Genomic DNA, 16,402 nt, shown 5'->3' with positions numbered 1-16,402 from the left:
CAATCCCTCAAAGCATGGCATAAGGTTTCCACATGGCCGCTGCATCTGCTACAGGCACCAGATACAGCCAAGTGCCTTCTGTGTCTATCTGCATTCGTGAGGAGCCTGTCTTTGACTCCCAGCCATAGGAAACTCCTAATGCGGTAGGGGACTTTGAGGGCCCAAATGGACTTCCAAATTTCCAAGGGAGGGTCAGCCCTATTAGGGGTAAAAGCTTCATAGGCCGATTTGCAAGAATAAGAACCATTATTAGTCAATGCCCAGCAGTGTCTGTCCTTATCCTCCTCCTGATTACTAATCTTCACACCTCTAATATTAAGTAGGGTCTCCAGGCTAAGAAAGGAGTCGAACTTAGACCAGATCCAGTCTCCCTCCGAGTCCACCACATCAGCAATTCTCCAGGAGAGATCATTCGGCGGAGGGGCGATGCACACCTCAATCAACGGTTTGTCACCAATCCAGGTGTCATACCAGAAACTAATGGATCTCCCATTACCCACCTCCAAGCCAATCCTCGTATAGAACTCAGCAAAAACAGCACTAAGCCCTTTCCAGAGGAAGGAACAGCTGACAACCCTCTCCTTCGGGCCACTAAAGATTCTATCTTTCCTATACTTGCCGCACAGAAGACGAACCCAAAGGGAGGAGGGGGATTGCCACATTCTCCAAAGAAGCTTCATTAATAGGACTTTATTATTGTCCTTAGCTTGCCTTATACCAAGACCCCCTCTGCTCTTAGGCTGGCAGGCTTCCTTCCAAGGGACCAGGTGAATCTTCCTCCCATCCCCAGACTCTCCCCACAGAAAACGCCGATTAATTTTATCAAGGTCGTTGAGGACCGGCTCAGGGAGCTTACAGGCTTGCATGATGTGATTTGGAGCAGCGCAGTTGATAGACTGGATTAAAGTAAGGCGACCTGCAAGGGAAAGAGAATTAGCTATCCAGCTAGCACACAAACCGTTAGATTTGTCCAAAATGTCTTTAAAAGAGGCTTTGGACACCCTGTCACTATGAAGAGGGACCCCAAGGTATTTCCCAAACGATTGAGTCAGGGGAATGCCAGACATCTCACTCAGTCTTCTACACAAGCTATTATCCATATTCTTGGAACAAAGCATACGGGATTTATGGATGTTAATCTTCTAGCCAGAAGCCTCACAAAAGCAGTCGAGGATATCCATCACATCCTTAATTTGTTCCTCATTACCCTCCACAAAAAGCATGACATCATCAGCAAAGAGTAAATGGGTAATAGGGGGGCAATGTCTGTTGATGGAAACAGGGTGGAGAGTCCCTTTGCTCACCGCCTCTTGGATCAGGTGAGATAATCTTTCCATGGCAATAACAAAAAAGAAGGGGCTCATAGGATCCCCTTGACGAATACCCCTGGATGGAGAGAACTCATCTGACATATCCCCATTGATCATAACCTGGAAAACATGAGAGGAGATACACTTTCCAATCAAATTCCTCCAGTTCTCCAGGATACCAGCTTTGGCTAAACTATCCAGAAGAAAGCTCCAGTACAACCTATCACAGGCTTTCTCCAGATCCAGCTTGAGAGCCACGATCCCTTTCTTGCCTTTCTTAATCTTCATAGAATGGACAACCTCCTGGGCAATAACAACGTTATCCATCAATTGTCTTCCAGGAACAAAGCTCCCTTGATTTTGGCTGATAATATCCGGAAGGATCTTTCGGATTCTATTAGCCACAATCTTAGTAATAGCTTTATACAAGACATTACAAAGACTGATGGGTCTCATCTGGAGAAAGGAAGCAGGCTTGGCAACCTTAGGAATCAAGACAATGAGGGTTTTATTAACCAAACTGATATCGTTCGAACCACCAAAGACACCTAACATAAAGTTGTATATACCCTCTTTAACAGTGTCCCAGTGTTTATGATAGAAACTAGCGGGGATACCATCAATACCAGGAGCCTTAGTGGAACCGATGCTGGAGAAGGCCAGATCAATCTCTTTAAGCTCAATGGGATGGAAAGCATTATTAATAGCATCCTCCCCCAAACGAGGAAAGGAAATGCCAGAGTGGGCACTCTCTAGGTCCACAGCTTCCTCTCTAAACAAGTCCTTGTAGAAATCAAGGGCAAGGCGCCGAATGTCCTCCTCCTCAAAAATCCACTCACCACTGGCGTCTTTAATAGCCTCGATCCTATTTCGCTGTCTCCTAATGATCGTTGAGAGGTGGAAAAACCTGGTATTCTGGTCCCCATCTTGAATCCAAGCCTTCCTAGATTTCTGGAACCACAGAAGCTCTTCCTGTCTAAGCACAGCTTCCAACTCGTTCTGAAGAGCTCTTAGGTGACCATTCAGGCTATGATCAAAATGAACCTCCAAGCAACGCTGAACACCTTCCATTCTCCTCAAGAGTTTGTTCTTCCTCCTGATAATATGACCAAAAGTATTTTTATTCCAAACAGCCACATTCCTCCTGAATTCCTCAGTAGCGAGGAGAACATCAGAGTGGGGATGCCAATTGCTTTTAACGAAATCCTTAAACTCGGGGTGAGACTCCCAAGCCACCAGATACCTAAAAGGTCTATTACCTTTCAGCCGATTTCCTTTGACCAAATTAATGAGGATAGGGCAATGGTCTGAGTGACGGAAAGGGAGATTAAGTACCTTGACCTCAGGAAACCTATAAATCGCTGCAACATTAGCGTACACCTTATCCAACCTAACAAACACACTATTCCTTTTCCAGGTAAATTTGTGGCCAGCAGCACCCAGGTCCGAAAGCCCGCACATATCCATACTTTGCTTATGATTAAGACACCGGTTCACATAATGATTACCCCCTCCTCTCTGATCACTCAAGAGGGCAATGTCATTAAAATCCCCGGCAACCAACCACGCCTCCACCATGTTAGAGCTAAAAGAATGAAGGATCTCCCACAGCCTTTTTCGGTTAGTCGAAACAGGATCAGCATAGACGAAGGTAATAAAGAAGGGTTTATTACCCGGGTAACACACCTTACTATGGATGAATTGACTGTCCATAGTAACAATATCAATATTGACTTGACCTGGCTTCCAAAAGAGCCAAATCCCCCCTGCCTGGCCAGTAGCCTCCGACCTGACGCAATTCCAATTCTTAAACTTTCTAACCACCTCATCTGCTTTGGCTCCACTAACCTTGGTCTCAAGAAGGACAAAGCAGGAAGGGTTAAACTGTTTAATGAGATCATTGACATGAATGCGGGTAGCCTTGCTCGCCGCACCTCTAACATTCCAAACGAAGAAGTCCATCAGAGGGGGAGACTACAGACGCAGGCCCAAACCCTAGATCAGGTATTTGTTCGGGGCTCCGGAGAGCCTAGAGGCGGTCCCAGAAGGACCCCTTTTATCCAAAGAATTCAAACCATGAAGGTTCTTTTTAGGTTTCCCTTTGGGATTCTTCATGTTTAACTTACTCACTCATATAGTCTTACTAATAGGAGCATCAACAGGAGGATGTAGAGTACTCGCCTCCCTACTCAAACCCTTCCCAGCTGACATGATAGACTGGGGAATCTCTTTGCCTTTAGCAGAAGCATTAGAGACAAAGAGAGGATTAATAGAATTACCCAGACTAGAGGCATGCTCTACCGACTCCAGACCAGGCATGCTTAAATCAATCTGCTTATCAGAAGGATCCGAGTCCTGATCTTCCTCCATAGACAAAACACTGAACCTTGACCCGGAACCCGAAGCTGAGTCCACTCCAGTCTCAATCCCCTTCTTAATATCCGGGGGTCTGACCTTGATCTCAGGAGCAATCTGGAGAGTAGTCATCTTCGTACTGATATCTGGTGAATGATTAGCATTAACATTAGCCCGTGGCTTCCTTCTCACTGGCCTCTTGGCAAGCATCCATGGGCCAAAGCTCCTTACTTCCCCTTGACTCTTCTCAGCTTCGCCTATGATAGGTTGCACCAACTCCTCCACGTCCTTCCTCCTCTTAGGACAACCCTCAAGGGTATGGCCAAACATACCACATTCATAGCAGATGTTGTGTATACCTTCATATTCAATATGATAGACCTTGTTTTGAGTATAGAACTGAGAAAGAAGAGGCTTAGCGAGATCAATATCGATACAGACCCTGGCAAACTTGCCTCTCAATGTCCCAATGGTAGTCTTATCAACATGGTGGACTTTCCCAACAAGGCTACCAATCTTGTTCAGGAACCTATCACTGTAGTATTCAAGAGGTAGGCCCGGGAACCTAACCCAAGTAAGGATCCTGTTAACAGAGCAATCATGGGGATCAAAATTTGGGACCCAATGTCTCAGAGCCAACACATGATTGGAGATAATATACGGACCACCATTCACAACAGCATTGAAATCCTCAGCCCTTGTGAATTTAATGACATAATAGTCATTTTCAAGGTCTGTGATAGTAACCTTTCCTTTCTTTGCCCATTGAGCCTGGATCCTCTGAGCAAAATAATTGAAACTGATCCTTTTCCCCAACACAGTGACGATTAACGCCAATTTCCACTTCGATCTCATGACCCGCTTGTCATCTGAGGACAGCCGGATACTAGGACACAGCGGGTTATCAGGCTCTCCATCCTCAGAATCGGAATCAGAGAGAAAATCCCCGGAATCATTCTCAAAAGCATCCACCTCCATCATGGGATCCTCCTCTGACACCCCTAGCAACTTATCCCTCCAGGAGGGGCCTCCCAAATCCACGGAAACTCCCGCTTGAGCGGCTTGTGCGGCTTGCGCGGCTTGCGCGGCCAACGAAAGTCGCACGGCATGCTCATCCTACTGGGGAGAGATGGCTGGTACCTGTGGCCCAAGCACCGAAAGCGGCCCTCTAACTCTGGAATCATGCGCGCGTCCCTCCGCGAAAAACGAGTCCAGGGCCGCGGCACCAACACCTTCCAGCCCCCGATCGGCCGCCGCATCCCTAGAAGCCCCCAACGGCACCGACGCACCCCTAGCACCCCCCGTCGAAACCGCCGGATCCGCCTCCCCACCATCCACCCACTCTGATCTACTCTTATCCCTCGACCGATCCCTCCGAATCCCGCTGCTCCGCCTCCTCCCCCGAGGAGATCCCTCGGATCTCCCATCATCCGCCGCCGCCCACGCCTCATCGATCCCGGAGTCATTGCCCCGCCCGCTAGGGCTGTGCATTATGCGGTTTGAAACCGCAAAACCGAACCGAACCGACACTGTTCGGTTTTTCTGTTCGGTTTTTCGGTTCGGTTTTATTATTATACGGTTCGGATTTGGTATGTTATTTTGGTGAATATCGGTTTTCGGTTCGGTTCGGTTTCTAATAAAAACCGAAATAACCGAACCGCACTGATTAGTTGCTACTATGTTGTATAAAACATGTATGGTTGGAAAAAAAAAATTATAATCCTTCCTAAATTTATACACACCACCTATCTAATTTTTGAATTTATGATTCTAAAAAAAACATTTAATATAACCATTAAATTCTAATCTAACATCTATTTACCTTTAGTTTGAATTTAATATAACCATTAAATTCTAATCTAACACCTATTTACCTTAAAAAAACATTTAATATAACTAGTAGTATATGAATTAAAGCTTTGTGATTTTTAGATTATTTGTAAAGTTTTATATAATTCGGTTAATTCGGGAAAAACCGAACCGAACCGAATCGAAAAAATCGGTTCGGTTCGGTTCGGTTTATGTTCTTAAGTCGGTTTAATTCGGTACAAGATTTTTAGATATTTCGGTATTCGGTTCGGTTCGGTTTTAAACCGATGCACACCCCTACCGCCCGCGCCCCGCCACCACCAGATCCGACACAGGCCAGCTGCCTGCCTTCACCGACCCATCCCCCTTAACCTTCACGATCGCCTTGGTCATCGCCGAGAGATATGAAATATATATATAATATTTTAATATTAGTATATAATTTAAATTAATAATTAATATTAAGAAATGGCCCAGAGTGGATGGGTTTCGGTTTGTTTTCATTCATTCCAAATCTGGCCCAAAAAGAAGTGGGTTTATTCACATCTAGGTGATACTGGGCCTAATGTAATTTTCCCTTTTAGGATATCCAACCCGACTTATTAGACATAAGTCTACGCATGTCGGACAGATATTCAGACCCGTAAACAAGTAAAAATAGTTATATAGTAACTAACTAGCTAACAAATTTTTTTTTTTTTTTGTTGAAAGTTAGGGATAGAAGGAACACGGTCATCCCAACCAAGTTGACACCCGAAAAGCATCAAATGCAGATATATATTATTATATTTTATATATATAAATATATATAAAAATAAATAAGTGCAGATCAATATTACATGTATTTAAAATATATAATTATTGAATTAATGAGAGTTTAATTAGAATTATTGATTTGGAGAGACATAGGAAGAGGCTTAAAACCATGTCGAAGAGTTGCTTCCCAAACTTTGTCGACATTGAACATCTTGTCGCCGCATTCGTTGACGTTCCATCCTTCTAATCCATGCACTATTCCGGCTATTCTCCACGCACTCATCACCCGTCTTGGTAACCAATTCTGCATATTTCGTCATTTATTAGTACTTTATTCTTACAATCATTCAATATTAAAAAAAATATGGTTAAAACGTGTATCTCCAGTTCTAGATCAGGAAAAACTTCAACGCTATAGAAAGGCTTACGAAAGCGCTTACATACTGATATACTTATTACAAAGACTCTAATAACAGTAGCAGGAATCAAACTCAGATAAGGTGTTACAAAATTTGCTTCCTTAAGCTTACCATTGAAACTAAACATATCCACGCACTCGGGTATCTACTAGGCCCCTATCCAACGGGTCGGGTTTGGATAAGAAAATTTAACAATGGTCTCGGTCCAAGCCTGCCAAAATCTACCTATTTCTACAGCAGGCTTAAGATTCCTAAAAATATGGCACTCAACTCACCCCACTGAAAGAAAATATGTTTTTCTCCAATTCTCTATTACTTGTCTGAGTTGTGACATACTTATACTACTTTAATCCTATACGATATATTTTTTCCCACCTTAATATTAATTATTAATTATATATTTATATTTTTAAGTATAAATTTTAAATTTTATTATTAAAAAATATATTTTTTAGGTGCATTTATTTTGCATTGGGCTGGAGATTTGAATTTTAAGCCTGAGGTCGATCCGGCCAAAACAAACTTAAATTAACTGTAAACTGGACTAAACATTTTTAACCGTTGAGTCCGACCTACCACGACCCATGAACCGATATAATTGAAACTTGAACCCACTCTCTCATACAATATTATTAATTTAACTTAATTTACCTCACAAGAATCCACGTTTTCAAGAGACGGAGGAGCATCCATTGCAGGTGTAGTGTAGTAAAGGCAGCTCTTGCGGAATTTCTTGGGAGGAAACTGAGACATGGGAATGAATAGTGTTCCTTCTTTTGCTTTCTTTTGTTCTTCTTCGCTTAAGTCGTCTCCAACTAGCCATGTCTGTTACATCCAAATTTTAAATTCATATAAGATTAATTATTCATAAAATTTGTGTGTTTTTACCTAGTACATAAGTCAATTTCTGGTTTTTAGAAATAATTATGTTGTCCCTCAATTTTTTTTCATTAACTTTTTAGTCTTTATATTTGAATAAATAATCGAATTTGCCTAGATAAAATTTAAAATACCAAAATTATCTAATACTCTATGTTTTAATAATTTTTTGTCAAAATAATAATAATAATAAAACATCCATTTTTAATATTTTATATTTTTTTTCTTTTTTCCAACATAATCATAATCTCTTTAATAATTTTAATTTAGTAGTATAGCATTTATTTATTAAAAAAGAATGAATATTTTTTTAAAATTGTCAAAATAGGAGAAGAATTATATAAAATAGTAAAAGGGTTTTTTTTATCTCTAATAAACTAAATGGATGAAATGAATAAAAAATATGATCCTCGAAAAGTTATTAAAAATTTATAATAATATTTAATGTTAATTTAAAATATTATATTGCAGAATAAAGAAAAATGATAAAAAAAAAACATTGAAAAATCAATCATAGATTTTTTTTATTAAATCTTTTTTTATTAAATTTAAAAACTAATAGACATGTTTTTTTATTTATTTATATAACGAGTGGTAATTTTGTACTTTTATAAATAAAAATAAATGGAGGGACTAAAAAGTTGATTAATATAAAACTTAAGAAAATTATAATAACATGATGGGCATACTAGTGTACTAAATAAAAATACAGGGACTTTATTTCAATTAAAATATTTAGATCGTGATATAAACGTGCACATACCTTGAAAGAATAATTAGGTGAATGAAGCAAATTGTTGGTAGAGTTATCAGTTCCAAATGATGCTTTCAACTTCTCGTAATCTTCCTTGAAAGGAGTTGCCACCTGGATTCCTTTTTTACACAGCCTCAAAGCAACAGCAGAAGCAACCTTACTAAGTCTCCCTGTGAGAAGAAGTTGAGTCGTTCCTTTAGGAATGCTATTAATCACAACTGCTACTGCTAAACTACTTCCATCCACCACTCTTGTTCTCAGCTTCGGATACCTTTCCACATATACCTCTCCATGTCTATTCACTTCTTCTGCCTGATTTAAGAGTCCGAGACTCAGTATTTTCACGCCCTTTTTGTCTGCTTCAAGTATGGCTTTCTCTATCATGTTATTGATTGCTTCATTTTGCCATTTCAAGTAGTACTACAATATAAACATCAAGTTAACATGCCATATTATCAAGTGAACCTACCACGACACTAGATCAACAATTTGTCGTGTCTAGATTAATGGGTCAGGCTTGGGTAAGGAAAAATGAATATAGGCTCGGTCTAACTCAGACTCGCTAAAGCCCATCATATATAGGACGGGCTTGAGTTTTATATAAATAGCACGGACTGGCTCAGTCCTACCCTCACCATTAATATTTATTATTAAATTTATATATTTATATTTGAGTATAAAATAATCTTTATTATTAAAAAGGTATATAATTTATCAGTCTCTACATTTTTAATTAACACATTATTTAGTCCTCGTATTTTAATAACATATTGTTTAGTATTAAAATTTTGTTCTATTCAACAGTTATTAGTCTTTTGAAAGAGATTATACTGTTTAAAAATTTCTATATTTGAGGAATTAAACTGTTGAGTAGAACAAAAGTTAAGGATTAAAAAATTTATTATTAAAATAAAAGTATTAAACAGTGTGTTAGATAAAAAAATATAGGAACTAATAGATTATGAGTAAATAATTTATTAGTCTCATCTTTCTTACCTAACACACTGTTTAGTTTACTTATTTTGAAAAACACATAATAAGAGTCTTATCCTTTATCAATATTAACCATTTGGTCATTCTGTCTATTTTTCTTTTAGGTTTTTAACTGTTATATTTAACATAAACATACAGACAAAAAATAATAGAGTAACATGGTCATTTTGTATCGTACTATGTCTGTCCTGAAAGCCACGATATGTTTGGTTAAAAATATAAGAAAATAGACAAAGGGATCACTGAGTTAATATTGACAAAAGATAGAGACCTTATAATGTGTTTTTCAAAATAGAAGGACTAAACAGTGTGTTACGTAAAAAGGTGGGGACTAATTTGGATTGGACTTGGAATTTGATTCTAAAGTCCGGATCCAACCCGATCCGAACCCGCCTAAAATAACGCTAGGCTAGGATAGCCTAAATTGAGCAACGTTTTTAGCAAAAGCCGATAGGTCCAACGTGAGTCCGACCCAGTTAGACCTATAAATAAGTCTAGACTTGTGTAACATCATGTGAAACATTCGAAATAGATGTCATATTATCAAGACTAATACGGGTAAATTACATACGTAGTGTATAACTTTTGTCTTATTTCACACTTTATATACAACTTTCAATTTTATATACAAAAGTGTACAACCTTTTGGTGGCCTCTCACTAAAGTATACAGTCGGTAATTATAATAGGTCAACGCGATGTCAACATCCTACGTCAGCAATTTGACCTCCTTAAAAGTTAAAAGTTGGCATGTCAACGCGCCACGTCAGCAATTTTGACTTTTATGAAGGTCAAATTGCTGAAGTGACATATTGACTTCGCGTTGACCGGTCATAACTGCCAGCTATACACTTTAGTGGGAGGTGAGCAAAATATTGTACAGTTTTGTATGTAAAATTGAAGGTTATACACCAAAATATGAAAAATGACAGGTTATACAGCACATATGAAATTTACCCAGGTTAACACAGTTTATCTTTTCTATATATCTCTACTTTGCAAATCCGTAAAACCACATAGCGGGATTTTTTTTTTTTGTACTTTAATTATAAAAGAATTGAAGAATCATACTTGAACTTTGTACTTAGGAATAGCCCAAGTTTGCAATCTGAGTTTATCAAAACGATTCCGTTCAACCACAAAAGTCTGTCCATAAACCCATGTGAAAGCCATAGTCCATAGAGTGACAGGCCATAATAACCAGAGGTACCATTTGGAAGATATAGGATTAGCAGCAAAGTGAGCAAATCCGAAACGCAGATGGTAAATCGATTCGGGTGTCGTTAAATGCGTAAGGTAAACGACATCTGCTACGTCCTCTTGTCGTTTTAATGAAGTTTCATAGAGTGTATCAGTGGATTTATCCGTTGTGCCATATAAGTAATCGTAGAAAGGCATGAATAGAGAGTAGTTGGTGCGGAATTGCGTGTGGTGTAGAGAATGGAATCTGCAAATTAAGTATAAGACTGTTATGTTACAGTAGTGCTCACCTGAATTCTGAATCAACAAATGAGAAATTATGTAATGTAAGTAATTAATAATTAAGAAGAATAAAGTATATGATTAATGAAAAAGTATAATTAATGCATAGGCATAAGTATATATTTAAATTTGTTGGTTTTCATGTTTTTTGGTTCTGAACTAAGGGTGACAACAGGGCAGGGATTTCTCGAAAACAGCAATGATCCGAACCGATAGGAGCGATGAATCATTGAATTATTTGGGACGGGGAAATTTTATCCCGGAAGGCTAAATTTCGATGGGAGTGCCCCAAACTGTAGAAATTCTCACCCCGCCTCTAAAAAACCCCTCTTGGAAATCCCGAAAAATCTCTAAAATTATATGTATAAGTATTACTGGGGTAATAATTTATTAGTCCTCTTCTTTTTATCTAACACACTATTTAATCCCTTGTTTTGAAAAACACATTATAAGGTCATTATCCTTTGTCACGGTTAACTTTCTGGCCCTTCTGTCTAGTTTTTTAGATTTTTAAGCGTTATATTCAACATAAACAGGCAGACAGGTAACATGATCATTTTGTATTGCACTATGGTTGTCCCGAAAGCTAAGATATGTTTGGTTTAAAATCTAAAAAAAATAGACAAAATGACCAAATGGTTAACAGTGACAAAAGATAGGAATCTTACAATATATTTTTCAAAATAGAGGAACTAAATAGTGTGTTACGTCAAAAAAAGTAGAGACGAATAAATTATTTACCCGTGGTACAAAATCTGAACTTATAGTTAGACCAATATTTATTCACGCCCGATCCGCATCCAAAGGATTTAAATTGGATACGGAATAATATTAGGCTAGGTCGGGTTTTGGCCCGCCAAAACTCGCTTGTTTCCGGATTGAGATTTATAAAACTAGGATAGTCTGGTCCGTACTATTAATATTAATTATTATATTTATATATTTATTTTTAAGCATAATTTTTAATTTTTTATATGTCGTTTAAGGTTTTTTATCAAGATCAATGGAACATTACTATTAAAAATGACTAATTTCTCATTAATAGTTCTCTTCTAAATCTCTATTTTCTATGTTCTCTCTTAATTTTTTATGGTTTAATTTGGATCATTTGTATTAACTAAATCTCTTTCTTACCATAAATAAGAGCAAACGTCACCGGTAATACAAAAAGACATAAAAAAAAAAAAAAAAAGTATTAAAAATATATAATTTTTTTAGATGAGTTTATTCGGGTTGGACTTGAGATTTGTTTTTTCAATCCTAGGAAGGCCTGGCCCTGCCCAAGCCCACCTAGATTAAGAGCGTGCTGAGTTAGACTTGGATTGAATTTTAGGCGAAAACTCACTTGACCCGGATCAGCCCGACCTATGAACAAGTCTGGATGTAGACCAATCACACACTTCAATCTATCAAGGATCAACTTTCAACACTCTTATTTACCGATTTGACATACTTTAAAGTTGATATGACACAATTGACTCAAAATTTCACCTATATATATTTGAGGTCACAAGTCTAGAACGACAAACGACAAAAAGTGATAAATTTATATGTATAATTATGTATTAAGTCGGAAAAAATACTCACGAAGGGGTATATATGATGTATTTGAGAGGAGGAAAGACAGTGAAAAGCCACTTCGGTATAAGCTCGAAGTTACAGTGACCCATATTGTTCATGAAATCAATGTAAGTAAGGTAAACAGTAATAGCCGCGATGGAAGCTGTTCCCGTAAATATTGGTGTCAGCATAGGTATCGCGAAAAGAATGAAGTAAGATAAATGTTCCGCAAAAGGATGAATTACCGCTGCAAAAAAAAAAACAAATTAATTAGCTAAAATTAGTTTAATCACAATGAGTTTATTAGCGATAAAATGTAATTAATTAATTGATGAAATTACAAGTAATGGGTTCGGTGACGATGGAGGAATGATGATGAGAATGGTAGCGAGAGTAGAGATAGTGGTGGTGCAGAAGACGGTGAAGCCAGTAGTAGAGAAACTCTACTGGACCAGCGTGTAGTAGAAACGCCATGATTACGCCATCTGTTCTCCACATGGGTAAATGTTTGGCCGAGGGTAAAAACGTCACAAACGTGTAAAAAAGGATCGCATTTAGCAATATCTGATCATCCCTGCACCGAATTAGAGAAATTTTATCATACGTCTTGCTTACCACGTTATCCTTACACTAAAATAATGTGATACTAAATTATTGATTTGATATACAAATGTAGTACATCGGGAATGGTAAAATTTCTCCGTTAATGAATTTTCAAAATATTTCTTCTCTTGTAAAAATTGAAATTATTTATAGAATTGTGGTATTTTTAGCTACGCCCGACAATTAGAATGACATAAATCTTTATCTGCCATTAAAAAAATGAAAAGAACATATTGATTCATCGATTGACATGAAGTCGGGTGTAAATAAGCCCGCCGTTCATGAGACGGATTTGATTATATCCGCTTGTATGGAAGACAAGCAATAATCCTAATAGTCCTTTTATCGAATTGAGATTCTCGTAAGTTGAGTTCAAGATGAAAGAGATCGTGTTATAATCTTAATCATTAAATACAGAATTAATGATTGAGATTTTATTATTTATTTATTGAAAAATCAAATCACAACCATTAATTTTGCAATTAATATCTGAAATTTAATAAGTACGTTCTCTCTTATTGAAACCCAACTTCAAAGAATCCAAATTTAAAATTATCATGTAAAATATATACAATATTATGTATTGATAATTACAATATAAATGAAATTTTATTAGTGAATATTCTTTTCATACTGGTTATATTGGCGGACTACATTTGTCCGGCAATATAACCGGCGGGATAAATCAAATTCGTCTCAAAAAAAAAATAAAAAAAAAATTAGGAATCACCTTATATCTGGAAATATAACTTCAAAACGTCACAAATGTGTCATTTTCTCTATATGATCATGAAATAAATAAATTTTCTAATTAAAAAAAAATTAATTATATATGTATAGACTAACCAGTTCTTTTCTCTGTCGATTTGATCAAACTCGATGGGTTTATCAACGATCCGGTTATTTCCTTTAGCAGTTCTATAACGAGAAAGGCTAATCCATATTTGATTGTGAACCATTCTCCACAAAATGAGAGGAAGTACTAAAAAACTTGAAAGATCATTTCCTCCTTTAACCAAGTACGAGTAGCTGTGAGAAACCACGAATGGAGCTAATAATATGTGCTGCATTTTCACAATATATTTAATTAATTAACAGTTATATTAAATGTTGCCACGAACATCGAAACAAATAGGGAAAAATATTATTTTAAAATACAGTCTTCAAATAAAAATGAAAATGTCAACATATATGGATATAGATACAAAACGGGGAAACAATATTAAAAAAAGAATATCTGCCAATAGCGGAGACATGGAGGCTCGGGGGTGCCAGAGCGCCCCTGAACTCCGGGGTTGTTGGGAGTGTAAATTTGCAATATTGATATTCGTGCAACATAGAAAATGTATTAATGATAGCAAGGGGCAGACTGACACTATTGTCTTAGCCTCCCTTAACTAGTCCAAATATCTATCTTAGTATGATCGGTGATGGATTTTAGCTCTCTTAAAATTCTCGGTTGGCCCCAACCCCATTCATGCAGTCTCCTTTATCTTTCGAGCCCCAAATTAATTTTATTATTATTTTGTTATTTTTTTTCTTACTTCCGCATTAAAAATGATTTAATTATAAATGATTTTTTTGATACATCAAATATAATAGATTTTGATCTTAATATGATAAAAAAAAAAATTATTAAAATTTTAGCTCCCTTGAGACTTTATTCTCCGTCCGAGCATGATAGCTATATTACATGTTGAACGAACACCAAAACAGACAATGATAGCTATTACATTGTACGGACATCAAAACAGACAACAAAAAATGTTATTTATAATCGGTAAACAAAAGCGGAATATACATGGATATGAAACGGAGAAACACCGATAAACAAGATTATTTGTCATGATGGAGATAAGGGGGCTCGGGGTGCCAGAGCGCCCCCAACCTCCGAAAACCACCCCTTATTGCGACCTCAACTTTCAAAGTTTGTATTCATCTCTTGATATTCGTGCAACATAGAAAAAGCTATTACATGTTGCACGGACACCCCCAAACAGACAATAAACATTTCTGCGAACTTAAAATCCCAATTAATATATATTTTATCGAAATAGCTTTTTCGATTATTTTTTAAATCTCCATTACTAATCCTTTGTGCACGACCGATTAGCAAAAGCTAAATAAAAGAAAAAATTCAAAACGAGCTTCTCTTAGGCCCCATACTAGATATTCTAAACATAGTCGAAGAAACACCATCAAAACGGATAACGAAAAATGGTACTTCTAACCATAGTTGGTAAACAGCAACGTATACAGATATGCATACAAAACAGAGAAACACCAAAACGGACGATGATAGCTATTACATGTTGCACGGACACCAAAACGAACATTAGAAAAACGTTACTTCTAAACATAGTCAGTAAACAGAAACAGCAACAGCAACATATACAGATATTCTGTATCCGAAACGGAGAAACACCACTAAAACGGACATGGATACGAAACAGAAGAACACCAAAACGGACAATGATAGCAATTACATGTTGCACAGACACCCAAACGGACAACGAAAAATGTTACTTCTAAACATACTCGGGAAACGGAAACAGAAACATATACGTAAATTATATATATTCTGTATACGAAACGTAGAAAAACCATTGAAGAAAATTATCTGTCAATGACAGAGACAAGGGGGCTCGGGGGGAGCGCCTCCGGTCTCCGAAGTCTGTATTCGTCCCGTGATATCCGTGAAACATTTAATTAAGAAGAAATTAACGGTGATTTAGGAAACCAAACCTTGAAACTTCCGAGCGATTGCCATGGCCAATCTGTGAGAATTCCCGGCGTAGTAGCCATAAAATTTCTGGTTATTCCGATCTAAGAAACACCTTTTGGCTTGACGTGTATATATATATATATATTTATATATTTATATATGCTCACACTTTATGCATGTTACAGTGTTTTTCGAGGGTATATATATATACATATACAGCTAGATAGATAGGAGGGTTCTTTAATTTATTGTACGGTATACGGCTTTTTTCCCGCCTAATTAATACATCTTGAACCACATTTTTATATAAGAAAAAAGAAAAATATATATATATATATATGAGATTTTTTTATATTTTTTAAGTCTAGGATTAATTTATTTTTCTTTAATGACAGGTATTTTTTGTTAAGGCATTTATGTTTGGAGCAGGTGGCAGAGACAAAAAGGGCCTGCTGGTCTCCCGGCCGCCGGAACTAACCCGCAGTTTGGTTTAAACTGTATATTGAATCGAACCGATTGAATTCGTTTTTTGGTTCGGGTTTTTATAACGTCTGTTCGACATCAGTTTTAAATTTAAGTGTATTTCCGTATTCGGTTCGGTTTAATAAAAAAAAATTAAAAAATTGAACTGTATCGAATTACATATTTTACATTCTTATATATATATATATATTACTAAGTTTATTTTTTTTATTAATATTGAGATAATAACCCACTATAGATATATTTTAAAAGTATTTCAATTTATTTTGTTATTC

General features: G+C 37.0%; 1 protein-coding gene across 1 annotated transcript; it reads right to left on the bottom strand.

The window, feature by feature from the left end:
• Positions 1-6,232: 6,232 nt before the first annotated feature.
• LOC136220954 (very-long-chain aldehyde decarbonylase CER1-like) lies at positions 6,233-15,864 on the bottom strand. The gene is made up of 8 exons (XM_066008811.1): positions 15,665-15,864; positions 13,766-13,983; positions 12,658-12,890; positions 12,344-12,563; positions 10,346-10,721; positions 8,292-8,702; positions 7,301-7,474; positions 6,233-6,534 (listed from the first exon to the last, which is right to left on the bottom strand). The coding sequence occupies exons 1-8, from the start codon at positions 15,722-15,724 to the stop codon at positions 6,352-6,354; spliced, it is 1,875 nt and encodes a 624-aa protein (XP_065864883.1). The 5' UTR covers positions 15,725-15,864; the 3' UTR covers positions 6,233-6,351.
• Positions 15,865-16,402: the final 538 nt, after the last annotated feature.

The sequence above is a fragment of the Euphorbia lathyris genome, chromosome 2 (assembly GCF_963576675.1).
Source record: "Euphorbia lathyris chromosome 2, ddEupLath1.1, whole genome shotgun sequence".
Classification (NCBI taxonomy): Eukaryota; Viridiplantae; Streptophyta; class Magnoliopsida; order Malpighiales; family Euphorbiaceae; genus Euphorbia; species Euphorbia lathyris.
This window is presented reverse-complemented; position numbering and strand designations above follow the sequence as displayed.